The sequence below is a fragment of the Caretta caretta genome, chromosome 2 (genome assembly GCF_965140235.1).
Source record: "Caretta caretta isolate rCarCar2 chromosome 2, rCarCar1.hap1, whole genome shotgun sequence".
NCBI lineage: Eukaryota > Metazoa > Chordata > Testudines > Cheloniidae > Caretta > Caretta caretta.
In genome coordinates this window covers 5,431,466-5,448,129 of record NC_134207.1, presented here as the reverse complement: position 1 = coordinate 5,448,129, position 16,664 = coordinate 5,431,466, and the positions used below count along the sequence as shown (strand labels likewise).

Below are 16,664 nucleotides of genomic sequence, written 5' to 3'. Positions count from 1 at the left end.
CGCCCCCTCCCCGAGCCCCCTACCCCCGCCTGCCCTACGCCCCCTCCCCGAGCCCCTACCCCCGCCTGCCCTACGCCCCCTCCCCGAGCCCCCTACCCCCGCCTGCCCTACGCCCCCTCCCCGAGCCCCCTACCCCCGCCTGCCCTACGCCCCCTCCCCGAGCCCCCTACGCCCCCTCCCCGAGCCCCCTACGCCCCCGCCCCGAGCCCCTACCCCCGCCTGCCCTACGCCCCCGCCCCGAGCCCCTACCCCCGCCTGCCCTACGCCCCCTCCCCGAGCCCCCTACCCCCGCCTGCCCTACGCCCCCTCCCCGAGCCCCTACCCCCGCCTGCCCTACGCCCCCGCCCCGAGCCCCTACCCCCGCCTGCCCTACGCCCCCTCCCCGAGCCCCTACCCCCGCCTGCCCTACGCCCCCTCCCCGAGCCCCTACCCCCGCCTGCCCTACGCCCCCTCCCCGAGCCCCCTACCCCCGCCTGCCCTACGCCCCCTCCCCGAGCCCCTACCCCCGCCTGCCCTACGCCCCCTCCCCCCCGAGCCCCTACCCCCCTTCTGCCCTACGCCCCCTCCCCCCCGAGCCCCCTACCCCCGCCTGCCCTACGCCCCCTCCCCGAGCCCCCTACCCCCGCCTGCCCTACGCCCCCTCCCCGAGCCAGAGCCCCCTACCCCCGCCTGCCCTACGCCCCCTCCCCGAGCCCCCTAACCCCGCCTGCCCTACGCCCCTCCCCGAGCCAGAGCCCCCTACCCCTGCCTGCCCTACGCCCCCTCCCCGAGCCCCTACCCCCGCCTGCCCTACACCCCCTCCCCGAGCCAGAGCCCCCTGCCCCCGCCTGCCCTACGCCCCCTCCCCGAGCCCCTGCCCCCGCCTGCCCTACGCCCCCTCCCCGAGCCAGAGCCCCCTCCCCCCGAGCCTCTACCCCCGCCTGCCCTACGCCCCCTCCCCCCCGAGCCCCTACCCCCGCCTGCCCTACGCCCCCTCCCCGAGCCAGAGCCCCCTACCCCCGCCTGCCCTACGCCCCCTCCCCGAGCCCCCTACCCCCGCCTGCCCTACGCCCCCTCCCCGAGCCAGAGCCCCCTACCCCCGCCTGCCCTACGCCCCCTCCCCGAGCCAGAGCCCCCTACCCCCGCCTGCCCTACGCCCCCTCCCCGAGCCCCTGCCCCCGCCTGCCCTACGCCCCCTCCCCGAGCCTCTACCCCCGCCTGCCCTACGCCCCCTCCCCCCTGAGCCCCTACCCCCGCCTGCCCTACGCCCCCTCCCCCCCGAGCCCCCTAACCCCGCCTGCCCTACGCCCCCTCCCCCCCGAGCCCCTACCCCCCGCCTGCCCTACGCCCCCTCCCCGAGCCCCCTAACCCCGCCTGCCCTACGCCCCCTCCCCCCCGAGCCCCTATCCCCGCCTGCCCTACGCCCCCTCCCCGAGCCCCTACCCCCGCCTGCCCTACGCCCCCGCCCCGAGCCAGAGCCCCTGCCCCCCGCCTGCCCTACGCCCCCTCCCCCCCGAGCCCCTACCCCCGCCTGCCCTACGCCCCCTCCCCCCCGAGCCCCTACCCCCTGCCTGCCCTACGGCCCCTCCCCGAGCCTCTACCCCCGCCTGCCCTACGCCCCCTCCCCGAGCCAGAGCCCCTACCCCCGCCTGCCCTACGCCCCCTCCCCTCCCCGAGCCCCTACCCCCGCCTGCCCTACGCCCCCTCCCCGAGCCCCTACCCCCGCCTGCCCTACGCCCCCTCCCCGAGCCAGAGCCCCCTACCCCCGCCTGCCCTACGCCCCCTCCCCCCCGAGCCCCTACCCCCGCCTGCCCTACGCCCCCTCCCCCCCGAGCCAGGGCCCCCTGCCCCCCTTCTGCCCTACGCCCCCTCCCCCCCGAGCCAGGGCCCCCTGCCCCCCTTCTGCCCTACGCCCCCTCCCCCCCGAGCCAGGGCCCCCTGCCCCCCTTCTGCCCTACGCCCCCTCTCCCCCGAGCCAGGGCCCCCTGCCCCCCTTCTGCCCTACGCCCCCTCTCCCCCGAGCCAGGGCCCGCTCCCCGCCTTCTGCCCTACGCCCCCTCTCCCCCGAGCCAGGGCCCGCTCCCCGCCTTCTGCCCTACGCCCCCTCTTCCCCGAGCCAGGGCCCGCTCCCCGCCTTCTGCCCTACGCCCCCTCTCCCCCGAGCCAGGGCCCCCTCCCCGCCTTCTGCCCTACGCCCCCTCTCCCCCGAGCCAGGGCCCCCTCCCCGCCTTCTGCCCTACGCCCCCTCTCCCCCGAGCCAGGGCCCCCTCCCCGCCTTCTGCCCTACGCCCCCTCTCCCCCGAGCCAGGGCCCCCTCCCCGCCTTCTGCCCTACGCCCCCTCTCCCCCGAGCCAGGGCTCCCTCCCCCCCTTCTGCCCTACGCCCCCTCTCCCCCGAGCCAGGGCCCCCTCCCCGCCTTCTGCCCTACGCCCCCTCTCCCCCGAGCCAGGGCCCCCTCCCCGCCTTCTGCCCTACGCCCCCTCTCCCCCGAGCCAGGGCCCCCTCCCCGCCTTCTGCCCTACGCCCCCTCTCCCCCGAGCCAGGGCTCCCTCCCCCCCTTCTGCCCTACGCCCCCTCTCCCCCGAGCCAGGGCTCCCTCCCCCCCTTCTGCCCTACGCCCCCTCCCCCCCGAGCCAGGGCCCCCTGTCCCCCTTCTGCCCTACGCCCCCTCTCCCCCGAGCCAGGGCCCCCTGCCCCCCTTCTGCCCTACGCCCCCTCTCCCCCGAGCCAGGGCCCGCTCCCCGCCTTCTGCCCTACGCCCCCTCTCCCCCGAGCCAGGGCCCGCTCCCCGCCTTCTGCCCTACGCCCCCTCTCCCCCGAGCCAGGGCCCGCTCCCCGCCTTCTGCCCTACGCCCCCTCTCCCCCGAGCCAGGGCCCCCTCCCCGCCTTCTGCCCTACGCCCCCTCTCCCCCGAGCCAGGGCCCCCTCCCCGCCTTCTGCCCTACGCCCCCTCTCCCCCGAGCCAGGGCCCCCTCCCCGCCTTCTGCCCTACGCCCCCTCTCCCCCGAGCCAGGGCCCCCTCCCCGCCTTCTGCCCTACGCCCCCTCTCCCCCGAGCCAGGGCCCCCTCCCCGCCTTCTGCCCTACGCCCCCTCTCCCCCGAGCCAGGGCCCCCTCCCCGCCTTCTGCCCTACGCCCCCTCTCCCCCGAGCCAGGGCCCCCTCCCCGCCTTCTGCCCTACGCCCCCCTCTCCCCCGAGCCAGGGCTCCCTCCCCGCCTTCTGCCCTACGCCCCCTCTCCCCCGAGCCAGGGCTCCCTCCCCCCCCTTCTGCCCTACGCCCCCTCTCCCCCGAGCCAGGGCTCCCTCCCCGCCTTCTGCCCTACGCCCCCTCTCCCCCGAGCCAGGGCCCCCTCCCCGCCTTCTGCCCTACGCCCCCTCTCCCCCGAGCCAGGGCCCCCTCCCCGCCTTCTGCCCTACGCCCCCTCTCCCCCGAGCCAGGGCCCCCTCCCCCCCTTCTGCCCTACGCCCCCTCTCCCCTGAGCCAGGGCCCCCTCCCCCCCTTCTGCCCTACGCCCCCCCTCCCCCCCCCGAGCCAGGGCCCCCTCCCCCCCTTCTGCCCTACGCCCCCCTCCCCCCCCCGAGCCAGGGCCCCCTCCCCCGCTTCTGCCCTACGCCCCCCTCCCCCCCCCGAGCCAGGGCCCCCTCCCCCCCTTCTGCCCTACGCCCCCCTCCCCCCCCCGAGCCAGGGCCCCCTCCCCCCCTTCTGCCCTACGCCCCCCTCCCCCCCCGAGCCAGGGCCCCCTCCCCCCCTTCTGCCCTGCGCCCCCCGAGCCAGGGCCCCCTCCCCCCCTTCTGCCCTACGCTCCCTACCCCCCTTCTCCCCTATGCCCTCCCCCCCCCCCCCCGAGCCAGGGTGCCCTTCTCCCCTATGCCCCCCCCCCCCCGAGCCAGGGTGCCCTTCTCCCCTATGCCCCCCCCCCCCGAGCCAGGGTGCCCTTCTCCCCTACGCCCCCCCCCCCCCCCGAGCCAGGGCGCCCTTCTCCCCTACGCCGCCTTCCCCCCCCCCCCCCCCCCCCCGAGCCAGGGCGCCCTACCCCCTTCTCCCCCTGTCCGATGAAGTGAGCTGTAGCTCACGAAAGCTTATGCTCAAATAAATTGGTTAGTCTCTAAGGTGCCACAAGTCCTCCTTTTCTTTTTGCAAAGACAGACTAACAGGGCTGTTACTCTGAAACCTGACATTCAAAGTATTTTACAAACACTAGTTGTAAAACCACCATAAGGTGGGTAAATAATGGCTTTCGAAACTGCGTGAAGTGTGCCAATTTCGGTGTGTCCTGAAAGTTTGTTTGCTAATTTGGTGTAAATTGTCATTGTAATCTGATGTGTATCAACAGCTCTTCCTCAGACAAATCTCCCATTTAGTTCAGTAGATGTTTTTCCTCAGTAAGGGCTGTAGGTTTGAATCCACAGCTTCTTCTAGGTAAAGATCAATAAAGAATCTTCAGTTAAGTATTAATTTTTAACCTTTCTGATTTAATTTAAAGGGACACAGTCAATTTAAGTCACATTTGTCTCAGAATTTTCCTGCAGTATTTATAACTGCAGGTGCTACCTATAACAAAAGATTAGTAAAGTGTGTGTATTTTGTTGTAGCTGACTTTGTTATAGTTTGTTTCACTGTTTCTCTTCTGCAAGGGGGTCCGTTTACTGTGTGCGTGGGGTCCTCTGACAGCAACAGGCAGGAGAGAAACATCTGAAGTAAGAAAACATGGTTGTAAAACCACAAAAACTGAGCTGAGAACTCAGGAACAACTGGAGCACCTCTAATGACTTGACACTTTAAAAAAAACAAAAAACAAACAAAAAAAAGCCACCCCTACAAGTTGATGGTGTCTCTTGAAAGAAGAATCAGTGACTGTCATTTCTCAGGAAGAGAACTGAGTAGGTGTGGTTGCTATAGTTTTACTGTTTTGTGGAGAATCACAGAAACTAGGAATGCACCCGATGCAGCGAGCTGCAGCTCACGAAAGCTCATGCTCAAGTAAATGGGTTCGTCTCTAAGGTGCCACGAGTCCTCCTTTTCTTTTTACAGATACTAGAGTAACGGTTATCTTCTTTACACGCTAACGTTCTGTCACTGAGGCTCTGATGCATCTGTTCCCTACTTGTGCACAGAAATGGTCGTCTGCCCTCGCTTTTGTGACATGCAGACTGCTCTCTGCTTGCACCACCATGTCTCATTTTAGTGATTTCACTCCCCCTCCCCACACTCTTTCTCCCCCCTCCCCCTATATCCCCAACGATCAGAGTAACTTTTTACAGGTTGGAGCATTTGGACTTGATTTTTTTTATTTATCCTTTCTTTTGTTCAGTGCATAAGTCAACCTTGAGAATCTTTTTAGAGAGTTTTAATAATGAGTTTTTGTTAAAAGATTGTGTGATATAGCTATTATCAATAGACTTTTTTTCATGGTGTATTGTTGTAAAGCATACCTTGTAACGCAGCCTCCCTCACAAAAATGGCACTCACTTATAATGTGGTGCTGTCTGAGTCTGAGGCCCTCTTGCTATATTAAACACCTAATGGAGCTTGCTGCAGGTCAGTAGCTTTTCCTATGTAAAAGGACAAAATATCGATCTGTATGATCTGCCTGTTAGCTCTGCTGTGCTACCGCAACATGCATTGCTTCTCAAATGTTGGTAGTTCCTTAAGAGGATTTTCTTGGGCTAAAAATATTAGAGATTTTTAAAATCTATTCTTGTGCTTCAGGCTCTTACAGTTTGTTCTTCATTCAACTGGTGGCACAAAGTAGGATAATCAGTTTCACGTCTCTGGTCAGCTTCACTTTCCCATTACTGAAGTAATGCTTATTCCAGTGAGTAGTCCCATTGACTTCAGTTGAATTTCTTACCATAGGCCAAAAGAAAAGGAGTACTTGTGGCACCTTAGAGACTAACCAATTGATGAAGTGAGCTGTAGCTCACGAAAGCTCATGCTCAAATAAATTGGTTAGTCTCTAAGGTGCCACAAGTACTCCTTTTCTTTTTGCGAATACAGACTAACAGGGCTGTTCCTCTGAAACTTACCATAGGCCCTAATTCAAAAGCACCCCTGTCCAGAACAGTATTTTAAGCAGTACTGGAATGCCATCCTGCCCAGATGCTATGGTGATAGGCTCTTATACTGTGCTCATGTACAGTAATGCATGTATCTGTTCTGTATATGTTTTTATACTGTGTTCATCACCATGTGTGTGTGTGCATTATAAGAACCTAAACCAGGCCTTGGACTATGTCCTGAACTGTACGTAGGGTCCACATGAATGGATGAAAAGTTAGGATGAATGGATCAGAGGCAGGATTGGGGTCCTAGACTTAAAATGTTTCATTTAATTATAGCAATGTCTTTTGTGCTGCGGTAGGTAGCTGAGCTAGCATTTCTAGTTATAACCTTCTGTAGGACTATAGAAAATTGACTTTTTTTCTAAAAAAAAAAGCCCCCACTATACTGAAATTCGTCCCATAGAGTTATAACATATGAGTAATGTAGATATTTACTTTTTTTTTTTAAATAAATGTCTCAAACCTGTCATAAACTGGAGAAGTAAATATGAAACAGTGAGACTGCCAAATTCACCCCTGGCAAAAATAGGCACAACCCCAGTGGCACTTATCTTTAGCTATTGTACCTCCAAATGGATTTATAGAGAGAGTCTGAAGTACTGTAACTTATCAGTGATGGACTCTAATTGCTTTTGGTATTTTGGGAGTGAAATAAAACTCAGGTGGATAAAAACCTAATGCAGCTTTAGCTTTTTAGAGTATGTACTTAGCGTTGTCTCTGTCGTTGCTATTCATGGGCAGAATTTGTTTTAGCTTGTACTATCTCTAATTTACCATATAGTGGCTAAATCCTGCCATCTTAATTCACCAGTACTCTCTCATCAGAATCACTGATGAGAGAGTAAAAAACTAGAGCAAAAACTAGAGAATTGGGTTTTCAGAATGTTTGTTCAGCATTTCAAAGTCTCTCATACCCTTTTTCTCCTGTACAAAATGTGCATTGTTGCCCTATTGTAGCAAACTTGCAGATTTAAGTGCACAATATTTGTAAGTTCAATTACTGTGTGGTGGTAACTCACTGTTTGTGAGGTGCTAAATTGGCAGTCTTGCAGATTCAAGTCTTTGTGGTTAACATAAAACAAGACCCGCAGTAGTATAAATTGCCCACGTGCTGCGCCACAAGGTTCCTCAACCTTACCTGGAGGTATGGCCTCTGAGGGTAGGATAATTCAGACTCCATGGAAAATTCAGTCTTTTACCTCTGCTGAGGCTGCTGGTAAGGTTTTTTGGGTGAGTGAGAGATGTGAACACCAGGAAATGAGCTAGTTAGTACAAGTTCACCTCAGTTCATACATTGTAAGGCACCAAACAATCATCAGTCACAATTGCCCCAGGCTGCATTCAAACCTAAACTTAGGAGTGAAATACTTAATAGTCCCTGAAAAAAGAATAGGAGTACTTGTGGCACCTTAGAGGCTAACACATTTATTTGAGCATAAGCTTTTGTGAGCTACAGCTCATGTCATCAGATAAAGTAAGCTGTAGCTCACGAAAGCATATGCTCAAATAAATGTTTGTCTCTAAGGTGCCACAAGTACTCCTGTTCTTTTTGCTGTTACAGACTAACACGGCTGCTACTCTGAAACCTGTCCGTAATAGTCCCTGATTGATGACTTGCATTCCCATAATGCCTAAGAGCCGTAGTCCTGGACCAGGACCCTATTGTGGTAGGTGCTGTACAGACACAAAACAAAAAAGACAGTCCCTGCCCTAAAGAGTTTATAGTCTGGGGCTATGTCTACACTACCACTTATGGCAGTATAACTTATGTCGCTCAGGAGTGTGAACATGGAATTTCTGTGGCGGTTTAGAGACAGTTCACTATGTCAATGTGGGCAGCCATAAACCATGACACAGGTTGTTGACAACTGCAAAGTGACTCAACTTCTTGTAGGTCTTTGTGCCTTGAATATCGTTGATAAGAACACCCTTGGCTTGACTGTATTGCATACACCAAATAAATAAATAAATAGATGAAAATGTACAATTTATGACCTCAAATAAGGAATAAGTCTCAGGTATCTAGCAGCATGAAAACAGAATTAGCTATTCCTAATTGGTAGAGGGGAAGGAGTTGGGAGAAGAGCTCCAGAAAATGATCAAATGTTCAGAAGCATCAGCTGCTCTCTGATATGTGAAGATTACTTCTGAAGGGTGAAAGTTTTGAACCTTTACTGGAGTGTACATCCTGGCTTCCCCTTCAACATCTACATGCATCTTCACGCTTCTCAGTGTGCAACCTATTCTCCGTTATGCATCATTTCATAGGGCTTGTCTACACTGGCACTTTACAGCGCTGCAACTTTCTCGCTCAGGGTTGTGAAAAGACACCCCCCTGAGTGCTGCAAGTTTCAGCGCTGTGAAGTGCCAGCGTAGACAGTGTACCAGCACTGGGAGCTATTCCCCTCATGGAGGTGGGGTCTGCCACGATTACACAAACCACTTTAGAGGCTACCACGGCAGCACTTTAATGTTGACATTACTCACAAGCAGAGGGTCACATGGGTAGAATTATCATTGCTATAAGCCTCCACCTGCAACTTTTTTTGAGTTGTACTAACATTGGCTCCCTTACGCTTTAACTGTTAAGTGGGAGTTTAGACTCCTTCGGACCTGCGAATTCGCATCACGTCTGAATGTTGTGCTCCAGCTGGAGCTATGGTTAGTCAGCACCAGCCTCATAGGTGTGCTTTCTGATACCACACCTATCAGTGTAGTCTAGGAAGCATCCATAAGCATTAAGGTGCAAAGAATGGTGTTTGATGACTATGTCAAAACAAAGCATTGATAAGGGCTTGTCTGCATGAGGAAAGTTACCAGCATACTTTGGCTTCAAACAATTAGATTTTTATCAGTAAATGTTGATTTCACGCCCTCCCACCCCGACACCCAAACAGACAGAAAAATATATCCATCAATAATAGAAATTTACAGATAGGCAAAGTAAGAAAATGCTGCTTGAGAACTTATTAGTTTGATTTAAGGATATTTACTTTGTATATTTTGATGTGATGACAATTTGCACTTTAATGGTTACAAAGCTTTAACTTTTTGAATCTCAACATCTACTGTCATTAAGTTGTCTGATTCCCTCCATAAGTTCCCAAACTGTGAACATTTAAATTGATAAAAATGGTTAAAAGTAAACATCGATATTATCCGTCAAAATGATTTTAAAAATATCTGATTTTTGCCAAACTTACTTGTTAGTATATCTCCCTATGTAGATGCTCCTGTAATAGAATAAGTGTCCATGTGAGGATTTATACAAATATAACTACAAAAGTATATGCAAAAAGAAAAGGAGTACTCGTGGCACCTTAGAGACTAACCAATTTATTTGAGCATAAGCTTTCGTGAGCTACAGCTCACTTCATCGGATGCATACTGTGGAAAGTGTAGAAGATCTTTTTATATACACACAAAGCATGAAAAAATGGGTGTTTACCACTACAAAAGGTTTTCTCTCCCCCCACCACACTCTCCTGCTGGTAATAGCTTATCTAAAGTGATCACTCTCCTTACAGTGTGTATGATAATCCAACTTGGGCCATTTCCAGCACAAATCCAGGGTTTAACAAGAACGTCTGGGGAGGGGTGGGGGGGGCAGGAAAAAACAAGGGGAAATAGGTTACCTTGCATAATGACTTAGCCATTCCCAGTCTCTATTTAAGCCTAAGTTAATTGTATCCAATTTGCAAATGAATTCCAATTCAACAGTCTCTCCCTGGAGTCTGGTTTTGAAGTTTTTTTTTGTTGTAATATCGCAACTTTCATGTCTGTAATCGTGTGACCAGAGAGATTGAAGTGTTCTCCGAGTGGTTTATGAATGTTATAATTCTTGACATCTGATTTGTGTCCATTTATTCTTTTACGTAGAGACTGTCCAGTTTGACCAATGTGTATATGGCAGAGGGGCATTGCTGGCACATGATGGCATATATCACATTGGTGGATGTGCAGGTGAATGAGCCTCCGATAGTGTGGCTGATGTTATTAGGCCCTGTGATGGTGTCCCCTGAATAGATATGTGGGCACAGTTGGCAACGGGCTTTGTTGCAAGGATAGGTTCCTGGGTTAGTGGTTCTGTTGTGTGGTATGTGGTTGCTGGTGAGTATTTGTTTCAGGTTGGGGGGCTGTCTGTAGGCAAGGACTGGCCTGTCTCCCAAGATTTGTGAGAGTGTTGGGTCATCCTTCAGGATAGGTTGTAGATCCTTAATAATGTGTTGGAGGGGTTTTAGTTGGGGGCTGAAGGTGACGGCTAGTGGCGTTCTGTTATTTTCTTCGTTAGGCCTGTCCTGTAGTAGGTGACTTCTGGGAACTCTTCTGGCTCTGTCAATCTGTTTCTTCACTTCCGCAGGTGGGTATTGTAGTTGTAAGAATGCTTGATAGAGATCTTGTAGGTGTTTCTCTGTCTGAGGGGTTGGAGCAAATGTGGTTGTATCGCAGAGCTTGGCTGTAGACGATGGATCGTGTGGTGTGGTCAGGGTGAAAGCTGGAGGCATGTAGGTAGGAATAGCGGTCAGTAGGTTTCCGGTATAGGATGGTGTTTATGTGACCATCGTTTATTAGCACTGTAGTGTCCAGGAAGTGGATCTCTTGTGTGGACTGGACCAGGTTGAGGTTGATGGTGGGATGGAAATTTGTTGAAATCGTGGTGGAATTCCTCAAGGGCTTCTTTTCCATGGGTCCAGATGATGATGTCATCAATATAGCACAAGTAGAGTAGGGGCGCTAGGGGACAAGAGCTGAGGAAGCGTTGTTCTAAGTCAGCCATAAAAATGCCCGTTGCCAACTGTGCCCACATATCTGTTCAGGGGACACCATCACAGAGCCTAATAACATCAGCCACACTATCGGAGGCTCATTCACCTGCACATCCACCAATGTGATATGTGCCAGCAATGCCCCTCTGCCATGTACATTGGCCAAACTGGACAGTCTCTACGTAAAAGAATAAATGGACACAAATCAGATGTCAAGAATTATAACATTCATAAACCACTCAGAGAACACTTCAATCTCTCTGGTCACACGATTACAGACATGAAAGTTGCGATATTACAACAAAAAAAAGCTTCAAAACCAGACTCCAGGGAGAGACTGTTGAATTGGAATTCATTTGCAAATTGGATACAATTAATTTAGGCTTAAATAGAGACTGGGAATGGCTAAGTCATTATGCAAGGTAACCTATTTCCCCTTGTTTTTTCCTACCCCCTCCCCCCACCCCTCCCCAGACGTTCTTGTTAAACCCTGGATTTGTGCTGGAAATGGCCCAACTTGGATTATCATACACATTGTAAGGAGAGTGATCACTTTAGATAAGCTATTACCAGCAGGACAGTGTGGTGGGGGGAGAGAGAACCTTTTGTAGTGGTAAACACCCATTTTTTCATGCTTTGTGTGTATAAAAAGATCTTCTATACTTTCCACAGTATGCATCCGATGAAGTGAGCTGTAGCTCACGAAAGCTCATGCTCAAATAAATTGGTTAGTCTCTAAGGTGCCACAAGAACTCCTTTTCTTTTTGCGAATACAGACTAACACGGCTGTTACTCTGAAACCTACAAAAGTATAATTATGCTTGTAAATGTCCCCGTGTAGACAAATCTTAAGTCAGCAGCAATTACCAGTTGACATGTAAGGGGCCTTGTCTATCTTTTGTCCCCTTCACTTTGCATGAGACCAGCCTCTCACTCTTTCACAACACTGAAACATAGCTCTAGCACATTTCTGCAGAACACTTTGTTTTCCTTTTGTGTTGGACACTGAATGTAATGTTTGGCAGGCTTTTGGGGCCTAGAACGGACTTGCTAGAATAATACTGGCTCTAATCCTGGTTTGTCAGAGGCAATAAACTTCAGTGCTGGACACAACTCGTGTAACTTAATGACCCATATCTTATTCATTCCCATAGCTTTCTTAACATGCTGTATTCTAAGTACATACAATCTGTTCAGCGTTCTGACCTATGCATGCAACAAAGATTATGGACACCTGTTGACAGAGGAGATGCTGTATGTTTACTTACCTGGTTTGAGTCCACTGCAAAGGATGGCTAAGAAATCTTGAGTTAAACCTTGAATTTCACTCAAAATATGACTTGTGCAACTGTAGCAACTGCACCCGGAAATGCCTTTAATATTCAGTAAAGGCCTGAGAGGTTAACACTAACTTCATTTAATGACAAAAAGAAAAGGAGGACTTGTGGCACCTTGGAGACTAACAAATTTATTTTAGCATAAGCTTTCGTGAGCTACAGCTCACTTCATCGGATGCATTTGTTAGTCTCTAAGGTGCCACAAGTCCTCCTTTTCTTTTTGCGGATACAGACGAACACGGAAACCTTTCATTTAATTACAGTTGCTCATTATGTTTCAGGATTGGGTTTAAGGTTATGCAGCAAATCAAGTAAGAAAATTTGTACTAAAGTTTAAAAGCCATCCCTTGTGTCCCTCTTGCCCAAGTAACTGACGGGCTTTGGAAGAAATGTCCTCACTGAAAACTGTAGTGCAGTTTTTGTTTTTCTTTATATTGCACTTTTAAATCTCCAGGGACTCTGGTCAGCAGAAACAGGCAACTGTTCTTTGTTCATTTAGTGCAGACTGTCCGAGGAGATGCACACTACGGGTTAGATTTTTCCAAAAGTGCCTGACTGAGTTATTCTTGTGGTGTTCTCTCACTTTAAATCTGAAGAACCTTCATTTTAGATTATCTGCTTGTTTTCCCATCGGTAAAAATGTCTTGAGGTAAAATGCTGGCAGAATTTCCTTCTTTGCTTCAGTTTAAAATTAATTGCATTTTAAAATGGCAGGAGCGGCTAGAGACTAGAATCTAGACCTTAGTTAGTACCTACTGTAGTTGTTGCAAAATGCTCATTCTAACAAACTGTTCAGTAATGGTTCTTTGTGATAGTACTTCTAATCTTCAAAAGGCTTTACTCAGTATCTCACAGGGAGGTGGGAGGGTTACTCAGTTTTTACAGTGGGTGGAGGAAGATGAGGCAGAGAGATCAAATGAATTTCCTAAAAGCAGTAAGTCTCAAGATCCTGACTTGCATTTTTGTGCTTAAGCCACCCCTCCCATAACCCTGTGCTAGTCCAAGTTTAATACCCATCTTTCCAGTACAATTTTACTGCATTTTCTGAGTGAGGAGCATGGGTGGGAATTAAAAACTATCTCATGAAACTTGATTGTTTAAATGGTGAGATGTAATATTCAACTAAAAAGACAGTAAACATGAGCGCTTGTTCAAATGCTTGCTTTTATAAACTCATGACTCTGCGAGCAGCACGGTGCATCTTTCTTATCAGAAACTACATAGTATTTTGGGCAAATCCAAAGAGTGCAACTTCCTAGGCCGCTGTATAACGAAAAAATTAAGTTTAATGCTGCCTTGCCTCATCTCGCATCTGTGGTTAGGATGTTCCTGGAGGCCCACAGGAAGGCCAGAATTTCCCAAAGTGACTGCTGATTTTGGGTGCTTGATTGGAGACACCTTAAAGGGGTTGGATATTAAGAGTGTGGGTGCTCGGCATGTTTTGAGACTCTGGCTCCTTTTTAAAAAAAAACAAAAAACTACTACTTGTGGCACTTGAGAGACTAACCAATTTATTTGGGCATAAGCTTTCGTGGGCTAAAACCCACTTCATCAGATGCATGCAGTGGAAAATACAGTAGGAAGATTATATATACACACACACAGAGAACATGAAAAAATGGGTGTTGCCATACCAACTGTCATGAGACTAATCAATTAAGGTGGGCTTCTTAGAGCTCGGTCTCCTTTTGCCATGTGTATATATGTCAGCATCCCCACCTCTCTTCTGTTTGCCTCACCTCTGTCCCTTCAAAGAGGTACATATGGATTTGGTTAAGTAAAGTTCTTATGGTTAGGGATGGGATTTTTCATGAATGTAGCAGTATCTGATATCCATTTTAAGGGATCCATAAGAGTCTTACATTCCTTCTGAACCAATTTCTTTTAGACATTTTAGTCTCCTTGAATCTGCTGTGATGATTTTTAACAGGTTCTCTTAGAAATTGTCATCAACTCTGAGGCTTGCTTGTCTGTTTTTAGTGACTCTGTTTTCCTCCACTTGACTAGCACCTAGATCAGCGGCTGGCAAACTTTTTGGCCTGAGGGCCACGTTAGGTTTCCAAAATTGTACAGAGGGCTGGTTAGGGGAGGCTGTGCCACTCCAAACAGCCAGGCGTGGCCCAACCCCTATCCGACCCCCCCCGCTTCTTGCCCCCTTACAGTCCCCCCCGGGACTCTTGCCCCAGGCACCTGTCCCCTGACCGCCCCCAGACCCTCCGCCCCAACTGCCCCCCCACTGTCCCATCCAACCCCTCCTCTCATTCCTGACTGCCCCCCGGGAACCCTGCCCCCATTTAACCCCGTTCCCCACCCTCTGACCACCCCCTCGAACTTCCCTGCCCTCTATCCAACCCCCAGGCTCTCTGCCTCCTTATTGCACTGCCTGGAGCACTGGTGGCTGGAGGCGCTACAGTCGTACCGCTGCGCAGCACAGAGCACCAGGTCAGGCCGGGCTCTGCAGCTGCGTTGCCCCAGGAGTTCGCAGCCCCACCGCCCAGAGCATTGTGCCGGTGGCACAGTGAGCTGAGGCTGCGGGGAGGGGGCATGCCTCCTGGGCCAGGAGCTCAGGGGCTGGGCAGGAGGGTCCCATGGGCCCGATATGGCCTGCAGGCCGTAGTTTGCCCACCTCTGATCTAGATGCTTCTTTAAGGTCCCCCAGCCTGCTCCATCTTCGCTTGGAATAACTGGCACAATCGCCAGATAGGGCTCTGTGGCTGCAATATTCCTCATTCTTTGTAAGAATGGCAAGATTCAATCTCTCTTAAATTAAATTCACTTTGGTGAAGAAGCAGAGTGTCTGCAAAATGGGTGTGGACCTTTTGAGAGCTCAGCGTTTGCTCCTTAGCGCAATAGTCCTCGGAGTTATTTGTTTTCAGCATCTCACACATGAGACTTGTGGGACAGCTAGTTTTTAGTCCTAGTGACCCATTTAATTCATTCAGATGATTCATGATCTCCTTCTCTGCGTTTCTCCAATCTTTGTAATGCATGCACAGATTACTTTATATGTCACATTTGAGCATTAATCAGAGTATTAGAAGCTGAGCAACAGAGGTCATGCCATCTGCTATGTTAGTGTGCAGGCTGAATTTTGCTCTACAGTAATCACAAACGTCCATGCTTATAGCAGTAACTCACTCAAGTCAGTCTTTTTGTATGATTTCAAAATATCCAGAACAGTTAGTCCCCAATAGATTATGAATTACCTTATATCTTTTCACAAGCAACATTTCCCACCGCCACCTCAGTTATTAATCAAAACAAATATGATCTCATTATTTTCCCATTCCTAAATAAGTTGCACTTATTTACTGTCCATCTCTTTCATTTTTTTAACTAGGGCAGGTTTCCAAATCCACATTATCTCTTTTGCAGTCAAGAATTAGGTTTTTATTGGCCCCTGAACCAGAGCTGAATTCCAATGGGCAGCGGAGACTGCGGGAACTGTGGGATAGCTACCCACAGTGCAACACTCCGGAAGTCGACGCTTGCCTCGGTACTGTGGAAGCACTCCGAGTTAATGCACTTAGAGCATTTTCTGTGGGGACACACACACTCGAGTATATAAAACCGATTTCTAAAAAAACGACTTCTATAAATTCGACCTAATTCCGTAGTGTAGACATACGCTTAGAGACTTTCTTGCAGCTGTGTTGGTCACATAGCAGTCTTAGCCTGCATTTATAAGACCCCTGCCTCCTCTCAGCAAGAAGCACATTATCACCTATTCTATAATCCGTATATTCCCCAAGCAATACCTCCTTTAAGCAAGGAGGAGAGACAAGACTTCACAAAGTCCACTGCGGACTTCTCCATGCAAATTTAACTTTATCATCATCCAAGCACGTACCCAGGTACCATGATGGGTGCTGTAGAAAATGTGTCCATCTCTACAGATAAGCATGGCACCTCACAGACCAACACAGATTCCCTACCCACCAGAGTCTGCTGCCTAGGTGAGGGCAAGGGGATGATGCCCTGTCCCTATCCCCACCCTGTGGTGATCAGGAGAAGACAAGTGAAATAAGATGATGCCACATGAGAAGCAAATGTAAGCTAGTTTTAGTGGCTTAAAAAAATTAATAAAAGTAGTGGCTTTTTTGGGGTTTTGACCTAATCAGAGCTATAGTAAGTGTTGAGAGGTTCTGAAAAGAGGAGGAGGAGTTAGTCTTTTATTCTAAAGCTTTGGCTCTAGGTGGTGGCTAGAAATAAGGTCATTCTGTTGCTCTAAAGAACTTCATGAGAGATTGAGTGAATTCCACCCAGTTCCGGTTCTGGGGGCCAGTACGTGGCCTAGGCAGAACTGAAGTAAGACTTGTGCTGGCTGCACTGGGGTGAAATTCACCCTATTTGTGTAAACTAAAATTTAGCTTGTGGTTTTGTTGTTGCAGATTATCTGATATTAACATAAGAATAGCAGACTTCCATGTCTCCATCTTAACACAACTCCCCTGCCTTGGACCCCTCCAAAAAGGCTCTTTATTTAGGTCCTTGGCACTCCTAGGGAGCACATTTCACA

At 51.2% G+C, this 16,664-nt stretch overlaps 1 protein-coding gene across 6 annotated transcripts in view; it reads left to right on the top strand.

Moving 5' to 3' along the window:
- RHPN1 (rhophilin Rho GTPase binding protein 1) overlaps window positions 1-16,664 on the top strand; it is a 93,650-nt gene that overhangs the window by 32,955 nt on the left and 44,031 nt on the right. For 2 of the 6 annotated variants that reach the window (XM_048841817.2, XM_048841818.2), the window contains exon 2: window positions 7,604-7,709. The exons of 3 other annotated variants lie outside the window; for them this stretch is intronic. Coding sequence is in view for 1 of the 3 variants with exons in the window: in XM_075124897.1 (XP_074980998.1) it covers window positions 13,044-13,079 (36 nt within the window). In the remaining 2 variants the exon portion in view is untranslated. Of the gene's footprint in view, window positions 1-7,603; window positions 7,710-13,023; window positions 13,080-16,664 lie in introns of those variants that run through there. One more of the 6 variants, XM_075124897.1, reaches the window with a different exon arrangement.